Raw genomic sequence first — 10028 nt, 5'->3', positions numbered from 1 at the left:
ATGCACAATCAGCTTGTAACACTCCAAAGAGAAAGGAAAACTTGAAATCGCATCATATGACCCCTTTAATCGTAAATAATTTTGATTCTGACTCTATAATGATTCTATAATTACTAATATACACATATATACACAAACACTGCATAAATACGTATAAATAATATATAAATAAATATGAAATTATATAAGAAAAAATATACAGTATATATTCGCAGCATTTTTAACATTTATAAATTTATATTAATAGAAATTTTCCCAATAAGCACTGAAAATAAATATAAATAATATGTAAATAAATAAGAATATATATATATATATATATATATATCTGTTAGTTGTCTGCTCTGTGCTGTCTTTCTGTTGCTCTCTCTGTTTCTCTAAGGTCTGTGGAATTGACTTGGGCAGGCACGTTTAATGTTTATCATAAATACCATGAAATACAATCCAATATCCACCTCTTTTTGTCCACACCACCTCCTCTGTTTTTACTGCCGTGAATATTCATAATTAATCTGACACAGCGGTAATAAATTGTATGTGCTTCTTATCATCAGTCGACTGGGGAACGGAATGGTGCAGATTTTTGCTCCCTTCTTTGCGATTTTGGATTGACCCCTTCACCCTCTTCCAAGAGAGCCAACAAGATAATTAACTAGTTTCATAGTGAAGTGTATTATTGACGCATATTTCTTTCTGACTGTAGAGTAGCCTGTTAATTAGTTTTTTGTTGTCTCTATCTGTCTCTCAATCCCACTTAAATAAACATTCTCCGAGCAATGCAATAAGATTCAGGCAGTAGTTGTATTTTTAATGAGCTTGTGTTCTCTCTGTTTCTCTGTGTGTGTCTCAGACCACCCCGATCCCCCATCAGACCTGAAGCTGCTCCGTGTCGATCATAACTCTGTAACTCTGGAATGGATGCCTGGATTTGACGGTGGTTTGACACAGAACTTCCGTGTCAGGTGAAGTTGTCATAAATGCCGCTGTGAGGTGTCTAGAACATGTGGTGTGTGTTGTGGGTATGTTTTATCTCTCAGTCTCTTGTGTGTCACAACACTGCACACATTTCAGTTGGCTGATGTATAAATGTTTTTTATCTAAGTCCATGGCACTGTAATTCCAATATGATTCCCTGATAGGAAAGGCAGGTTTATTTTTTATGTCACAGCTCATAGTAATTCAGTCCCGTCTGGTCCAGAAGTTTGAGACCATGATGAAAGTGAGAAATTCTAAATCTGACTTAAATAAAATAAAAATGTAAATAATAATAAACAACAAATCTTTAAAAATGCTATTTAAATCTGAAAACATTTTTTTTTTTTAGAATTTGGAAAAATTGAAAACAAAAGTTATTATGTAAAATGTATAAGATATATTTAAGGTTCTGCACTCAAGGTGAACACCTTGAATGCAAAATTCTAAATATTTCTTATTAATTTTAAGATTAATTTTTTAGATCATTCTCAAATCATGCTGATCACAGTCATCTTTTTTTTACGCAAACTTGTGGAGTTCATGCTGACAAACCAAATATAATAAATTCTTAAATTCCTGTTTATATTAAATTAAAATTTGATGTAAATTACTTCTATTTAATAATGGTATATTCTGTACGAAAGTATGAGCTGAAAAAAAAAGTACAAAAATAGAAACTGTTTCATTAGTGTTTGTACCCCATTGTATAAAAGTGAAATTTAAAATAATTTAAGAACATAAAATGAATAAGGACAAAATAAATAAAAGTGTGCTATAAAAATGGATTAAAATAAATAATAATAAAAAATAAAAGGACATACATTGAAATTAAAGAAGTTTTAAGTATATCGATTTTGAAATGTCTTTACATGTTTTATTCAACTTTTCATTCAGATTTTTATGTGATAATACATTTGGTATTACAAAAACGTATTAAAGTAGAAAAACAGAAGCATTTCTATTATATCTCAGACTTTTAGACTGAACTGTATGAAAGTCAAGTGTCATGCAAGAACATAACATGACACATAAAATAAGTTTCCTTTAGAAATGCATAAAAATAAATAATGAGGAAAAAAACATTTACAAGTATATAAACCTTAGCATCTGTTTGATTGACAGGTACCAGTGGGCGGGATCAGCGAGTTTCATGTATGTGGACGTGTTTCCTCCGACAGCTACTGTGTATACAGTCACAGGCCTCAACCCTTCCACTACGTACAACCTTTCAGTCAACGCTATCAATACAATGGGAGAGAGCAGCTATGCAGACAACAACAAAATCCTGACCGTCACCACTGCCGGTACATTCAGCTCAGCCTGTCTAATAAAGCTTACCGACACATACTGTAAACTAAATCATTCGTCATTTGGGTTTCAACCATGGTGGTTTTTCTTGTAGGTTTAGGTACTAGCTTTACTTTCCACTGATTTGATGAGCCATTCATCAATCCGACCAATCACATCTCATTTGTAAGGCAAAGATCACGGTTGAGCCTCATGTAAGCCGAATGGCTGAACGTCTACCCCAATCAGTGCCACAGTGTGTTTTCTGAATGCGTATTTCAGTCTGTATTTTGCCGGGTTTGCGAGCAAGAGAGAGAAAAATCGAGCGATAGAGGGAGAGAGACAGAAAACAAAACCATGTGATGTATGATAAATGATGATAAGCTACATTCCCTCGGCAAACATAATGAATTCTGCAATTGTAATGTCATAGCATTTGATTTGCAAAACAAATTAGTCATGAGCACAGGCAGCTGACGGAAGTACGGAAAACACAACTTAGCTCTGCCACAGAGTTCATTGATAGCAGAACTAACAAACCTTACTTATTTAACAATTATCAGGGATTTGAAGCTAAATTGTGCCATATGTTGCTCATTTTGGAGATATTTTAAAGAATGTTCAAGCTGCTCTTTTCCAGACAAAAACCCATGCAGTGACCAGTGGCAGTCAACGTCCAACAAAAGCAACGTAGAAGTCATACAACATCAAAATTCATCAAAATTAATGGATAAAAGGTGTAATTGCCATGGTACATGAGAACCATGTTTGCCATCATTTACGCTACCATTCAAAAATCTGGTGTCGGAAAGATTATTATTATTTTATTTTAACTTTTTTTTTTGAAAGAAGTCTCTTCATTTTATTTGATTAAAAGTACAGTAAAAACAGTAATATTGTGAAATATTATTGCAATTTAAAATAACTATTTTCTATTTGCATATATTTTAAAATGCAATTTATTCCTATGATGCAAAGCTGAATATTCAGCATCATTACTCCAGTCTTCAGTGTCACATGATCCTTCAGAAATCATTCTAATATGTAGATTTGGAAACATTTCTTATTATTATAAATGTTGAAAACATTTGTGCTGCTTAATATTTTTATGTTGCATTTTTTCAGGATGCTTTGATGAATAGAACGTTCAAAAGAGCTGCATTTATTTGAAATATAAATGATTTGTAAACTTATGCCTTTACTGTCACTTTTGATCAAATGAATGTATTCGTATGTAATAAAAATAATTTATTTAAGAAAAAATCTTACTGGCCCCAAACCTTTTAACAGTAGTGTATATTATAGTGTATATTAAAATTAAAATTTTTGCATCCTTTTTTAAGGCTTCAGTCCTGATTCACTGTAATTGCATGGAAATTTCAAAAGCATTTTTGTCTGAACTTTCCCTTTAAGGATGAATAACAAATAGTAGAACAGTTCAGTTTGTACACACCTCACTAAAACTCCAATAAAACCATAAATCCTCACTTCCGTTTAAACACATACGGCATGTATGGTTTTGCTTGAGCAGCACTCGACAATAACTAGACTATGAAAAAGCGTGAGGCAATTTTGTAGGTACATGCTCTGCTTTCTGCAGTCACCTTATTTCAACTCACTTCAGTCGAGTAGAAGCCATATGTAATTTAATGCAAATGAAAACAGGGACGTGAAAGTACAGTCCATTCAAGTGCCTCGTTTTCGTTTGTGTCAAATTAAATATGCCATTTACTCTGACTAAAGTCTTTACACATTACAATAGGGCTTTTCAGGCTAGACTAAGTCCATAATGTTTGATTTTACACACTGGTACCTCTGTGCTTTCAGTGGAGTTCATTATTTTCTTTTCTACTCTGTATTTGCTGTCCACTCTAACGGATATACATAGTACTAGTGTTGATGCAAAGTGTTTTTAAATGCATAGAAAAATGCATAAATCAATTTCGGTTTTGGAATTTCTAATCTTAGACTCAAGGTCAGAGCAAAACAAAGTGACTGCACTCTGTAACCTCTGCATTAAGTGATTTACCTTCTTTTTCTCTCTCTCTCTCTCTCTCTTTCTCTCAGATGCAGAGAAAGCAGATGACGGGGTCTCCCCAGCAGACCAGGACTCAGCTCTTGCAGGTGCTGCATTTCTTCTCCAGCTTACTGCAGCTGCTATTTATCAAATGTAGAAAAGGCCTGACACCCCAGAATTCAGATCAATTTCTCAGCTCATACTTCAGTTTCCGTGGCCTTTACCAGCCTGTTTCATGTGCTTTCATAAAGCTTTGGGGCCCATGTTTGCCCCGCTGCGGTTTGGTGCAGTTTTGCTCAGGCTATAATCCTGAACTCTTTGGTGCTGTTTAATGGGACACCGTGGCAGTTATTGACCCTTGAGTCGGGATACAAAATAAACTGACATTAGCTTGCGGCAAATTCGAGGACCGTCAGATACTGCTTTGCATTTTGATTGGGTTTGTGTAGAAAAGATTCATTAGGGCTTTCAATTTCCTTGGATAGTTCCTATGTCATCAGTTTGATTTGGGAACGATACACTGGGTGAGGTAGTTTTTTTCTGGGAGAGATTCATCGATGTCTTTCGTCTGTGTGAATAAACTAGTTCTTGCAGCATTGGAGGTATTTTCATGCGGCGAGGCATGCCTCGAGCGTGTCAAATCTGTGCCAATCACACGCTCTCTTCTGTAAAACTGTGACATATAGTATAGAAAATCCAACAAGACAGTGATGCATAGTTGTGCAAATTCAACCTAAGACATATTTCAGCATCATGAACATATATATGTGTGAATTTCAGCACAACTGCCATTAATATATCTTGTGGCCAAAAAGTATTTGAACTCTTAAATCATGCCTTCAAATGTTAGAATTTCATTGCATTGGATGACAAAATATCTACCCAAGTAGCAAACAAATGATTCTAGACCTTTTCTCTAACTAACTCAAACTAACAGGCTTTTGAGCTGTTTTTGAAAGTAGCTTTAAGCAACTGGTGTCAGGCTGATTTTATATGGATGTTTTAAGTTTCTTTATAGGACTTTTCCACTAAAGCACTATTCAGTTGGTATTACTTAAAAAATTACGATTAAAAATAAATAGAAATTACAATTAATTACAATAAATTTAGTTCTGGTTTATTATTATTATTATTATTATTATTATTATTATTATTCATTTTGATTGTGAACAAATTCTCAATTAAGAGGGTCTTCCTTTTCATCATTTAGTGATAAAAAAATCACAGAACAGAATGAAACAGTTATGTTCGGTTTTCTGATTGTATTAACACCATTAAAAAGAGTAATGAATTGGATGTTAATGTGTTATAGCACTATATGAACTATTATTTATTTATGTCTGCTTGTACAATTGGCTGTGAAGAGGACAAAAATAGAAATATATAATAATAATAATAATAATAATAATAATAATAATAATAATAATAATTTGTTTATTAATAATAGTAATAATAATAATAATAATTAGTACTAGTAATAGTATTAGGATTTTTATTGTTATTTTAAATAATACTTTATTTTTTTGTTATAATTTAATTATTTAATTTTATTGTATAAAATATATGCTACACTCTCAGTTAGATCTGCACGATTAATCGCATGCGATATTTAACGTGCATCTTGTCAGAAAGCCGCTTCTGTAATCAGCGATAAATTAAAATGCGCGTTAAATATCGCATGCGATTAATCGTGCAGCCCTACTCTCAGTCATTCCTGTCCAAAAAGGTTTTAATTTTTCATAAATTAGCCAGGAAAAAAAAACAAACAGTTGATAATTTCTTATAGAGGTTGCATGAGGAAAAACACAGATAATTGACAACCATAAAGTTTCCAAACAATGTTGTCTTTTACAACTTTAAGCCAATTAGTGTCCAAATATGTGACCCTGGACCACAAAACCAGTCATAATATTCCCATACAATGTATTTTTGGCTATTGCTACAAATATACCCCAGCGCTTTAAGACTGGTTTTGTGCTCCAGGGTCACATATGTTTTGGGGTCCACTCACTGTACATCACTTTAATAAAATGATCTTTTCAGACGCAATATATAATTTTTTTATTCACAACTCTTGTTCCTCAACAGGTCGCGGTCTTCCTGTCTATGTGGTGGTGATCCTGGTTGTGGGCGGTCTTCTGTTGTTCCTAAACCCTCTGAGCTGCTTTCTATTCGCCAAATGGAAAAGAGGGCGGAGCCTGAAAGGTAATTGACAGCGAAACTCCTCAGCGTGTCGCCATTTCTACTTTGTGCTGTTAGACAGCATGTCCTAGACTGGTCGACTCGCAGCGACAGCACGCAGTGCAAAAGGGATGAACTGTCTGAATCTTAATATGATTTCTCACTTTTAAATCCATCTCTCTTTTTCTCTTATCTCACTCGCTACCTCCTCAGCGATCTGCATCATCCCGCCATCTCTCCTTTCCCCGGCATCTGTCACTTCCTCCCTTCGTCTCTCCCCTTATCTCGGCCCTTTCCCTTTCGTCCTCTGTCATTTTCTCTCTCACTCACCCCATCTGTCTTTTTTTCGCCTCGCCTCTTCTTTCAAACTGTCAGGTGTCTTGTCTCTCCCCTCTCAACTCTCGCTCCCTTTTTTTTCCTTTTCCTCTCTATTCATGAACCTGTCGTCCTCTCCTCTCGCTTTCAATTTGAACGGCCCTTTTTATCAGTTTATTAAAGCTACTGTCACAACACAATTTGTAAGGAGAAACCAATAATTGAAATGGCGTATGATGAATGTTTCTTGTGTTCTGTCTTTCTGATGTTCTGGCTTTCATTTTATTTCCGTCATGCTCTCCTTCCTGTGACCTTTGCCCTGTAACACGCCACTCTCATTTGTTTTTTTTGCACTCAGAGGACACCAGGAGCATTTCACAGGAGACGAAAAGCGAGGAGCAGAGGTGAGTCACATTAGCGCTCTGAATCAAAGCTCTGTTGTAGGTATGCGAACTTGGTCCTGACCCTGATGTGGCTAAACCCTGAAAAAATAAGTTTGCTGATAAAAATGTGAGTACAAAACTTGTTGCAATGATGCTAGGTTTGCTAGGTGGTTATTTACTGCCGTAAAGTTTAATACTTGGTTATAGAGATTTGAACAATCTCCTATGCCTTAATATGAGCAGTAGTAATGGTGATGTGAGCCTTAGCGAGTCACACTAACAAGCAAGACCAGCCTGCTGTGATGGCTGAAAGGCTTTCTGAACAACTTCTGCCTGTCTGGATGAAGCCTTTCAGCTTCCAGTAGCTATAGAAGCCCTCAAGACGGCATATAGAAACGCTGCTTAGCTTGCATCTCCATAAATAGACTCCAGAGAAGTACAGTGTTCATTTCACCAGCCTACAGGTGAGTCATGAGCCCCCCAAAAAAAGCAGAATAGACAAAAGTCTTGGAGTTTTAATAGGATATTAAAAAAGAGAAGTACATGTATTTTTTTTTTGTTTTTTTTGTACTTAACATAAAATGGCATAGGCAGAGCATTTTACTTCTGTAAAATGACCCAGGATATTTAATGAGAAAAAAAATGAAAGAAAAATAAATATTTAGATTCTTTAATTTATTAAATGTGTGCATTATTAGTTTATTGATGTGTGTAAACATTAAGACATAAAAGAGTGATTTGTGTTAAGGCATAAAATCTAATATGCAATAGTGAGTCATTCACTACATTATGTATATAATATGTATATAGTATATTTTAAGTTATTTATAAATGTCATTTAATAACATTAAAGTAAAAGCAAATATGAAAGGAATATTACATTATTTATAATTATTAAGAAATATATATTTATTTTATTCATACATAATGTAGTTGTGTAAATATACAGTATATAATATTATATAACATATGTACAGTGGATGATGCATTAGTGTTATTGTATATATATAGTATAGATTTCAACAGATGTTCTGGGCATCTGTATTTATTGAGTGCGCCTCAGAAATTCCTCCCTGCTTGCAGAAGTTCTCTTTCTTGTCATGTTTTCTAACTTGCAGGTGTGATGTGTTGTGAATGTGATGTTTCTGTGTTTCTGCAGGTCCACGGCGAGCGGCTCAACCCGCTATGCGAGCAGAGAGCTTATCAACGCCTCGGCACAGCGAACACTCCTCATTGACAGCAGCTCCGAGCCTGACAGCAGCGTCTATGAGAGCTACGGACGGGTATATCACTGGACACTCACACAGTCTGTTCAGGCTTTCCCATTATTATTATTTTTTTAAACATTCAGATAAAAATACATGAAAGGAATGTTTCCTGTCTTGTATTGAAAAAAGATCACACCTGAATTCACAAACAATGTTTATTACTACTGAAGATGTCCTTTTTCCTCAATAGCAGGAGAGTTCTCATTATTACTACCCAAGTGAGGCCTACAGTCCTGCCCTGTTTACTCACCCTGAAGGGCCTGAGGATCATGGTGAGACTAAATCAAATGTTCTTATACACATAAGAGGGATTTTAAAGCTTAACTTTAAATTTTTTAGATTTAAATTTTGCTTCTGTCAAATTCTGATCCCTTTCCCAAATAACTTTCTGCCCATTTAGCAAAAAAAGTTAGTGTTTGTGGCCCATCGCTAAACAGTTTCTAGGGTGTTATGAGTGTTTGTGGGTCCTAAGAGACTGTATGGTTCAGGTCTGTCTTTCATTGGAAGCTTACAAACAAATCGCTCATCCACGCGACTTATTTTTTTATACTTAGTTATGATATGAGCAAATCTGAGTATGAGTGAGAATAATAGTGATCCTTGCCTTCTTTTTTTTTATGCAAAGTGAGTATTCAATATTTGAGCAAACCCCTCCAGTGACAGTTTATGGATTAGTTAACAATTAAAACGTTTTTGCAGTTTGAAGGCACATGTTGAAGTATTCATGTGCTGTGTTTCCTTCCCTCCAGATGGCAGACATGGCACAAACCCTCTCACTCACGACTATGAGGAGGTGAGAGGCTGGGGGACGTCCGAGGACCTGCGGGGCTACTCACTGCTGCCCCCTGCTGCCCAATTTCATCCACGAGCACCAGTATCCACCTACTATGAGGTGGGTGAGAACCAACAACCAGTTGGATCTATCTAGAAAGATGCACTTAATACATTTTATATCTAAGTTCCTAATTCAAATGATACATGATATACACAAGCTCCCTTATGATTGCAGAGTTATGGTATTGCAGCATAGTGGTGCAATAGTTTTTATGTGACAGACTCTGTCAGTTTGCAGTTTCGCTTTTGTTTATAGTTGTCGTTTATTCCACTATTCTTCACAGGGAAGGGCATACGGTAAAGCTGATGTGGACGTAACAGCAGGAGTTTATGATTCTATGGTGTACAGACGCAGAAGAGACACAGACTTGCCGTTTGAGCTCAGAGGGGAGCTGGTTTAATAATAGTGAGGCTGGTGTGTGCTGTGGTCTAGACCAGCTCTACCCTGAGACCAGTTTGGGTTTATGAGTTGAAAAAACATTTCCTCTTTTACTTTTCCTATTATTTGTCTAAAATATGTTGACTGTTCTCTTTTTGCAGTTTAAGTTCACCATAAATGTTTAAATTGCTAAATAAATATTACATTTGTTTTTAATTTTGTCTAAATCAGAAGCTTTTTTGAGATCGGCTGCTGCCATGCCTCCCTAGTATGCTCCCTTTTTAGCGCATCGGACAATCTCTTATGCTCCCCAAGGCTGCATTTATTTGATAAAAAAATACAGTAAAAATAGGAATATTGTGAAATATTATTATCACGTTTTCTATTTT

At 35.4% G+C, this 10028-nt stretch overlaps 1 protein-coding gene across 1 annotated transcript in view; it reads left to right on the top strand.

Moving 5' to 3' along the window:
• The window catches only part of LOC107694805 (nephrin-like), a 69496-nt gene extending 59829 nt beyond the window's left edge, over positions 1–9667 (top strand). Inside the window, exons 21-29 of the mRNA XM_016494492.1 lie at positions 851–962; positions 2098–2279; positions 4330–4386; positions 6368–6484; positions 7134–7179; positions 8318–8441; positions 8617–8698; positions 9176–9318; positions 9545–9667. Coding sequence (XP_016349978.1) covers positions 851–962; positions 2098–2279; positions 4330–4386; positions 6368–6484; positions 7134–7179; positions 8318–8441; positions 8617–8698; positions 9176–9318; positions 9545–9661 — 980 coding nt within the window. The 3' untranslated portion in view covers positions 9662–9667. The remainder of the gene's footprint in view (positions 1–850; positions 963–2097; positions 2280–4329; positions 4387–6367; positions 6485–7133; positions 7180–8317; positions 8442–8616; positions 8699–9175; positions 9319–9544) is intronic.
• The last annotated feature ends 361 nt before the right edge of the window (positions 9668–10028 follow it).

Source organism: Sinocyclocheilus anshuiensis, unplaced genomic scaffold, assembly GCF_001515605.1.
Source record: "Sinocyclocheilus anshuiensis isolate Anshui unplaced genomic scaffold, SAMN03320099.WGS_v1.1 scaffold2688, whole genome shotgun sequence".
NCBI classification, from domain to species: domain Eukaryota; kingdom Metazoa; phylum Chordata; class Actinopteri; order Cypriniformes; family Cyprinidae; genus Sinocyclocheilus; species Sinocyclocheilus anshuiensis.
This window is presented reverse-complemented; position numbering and strand designations above follow the sequence as displayed.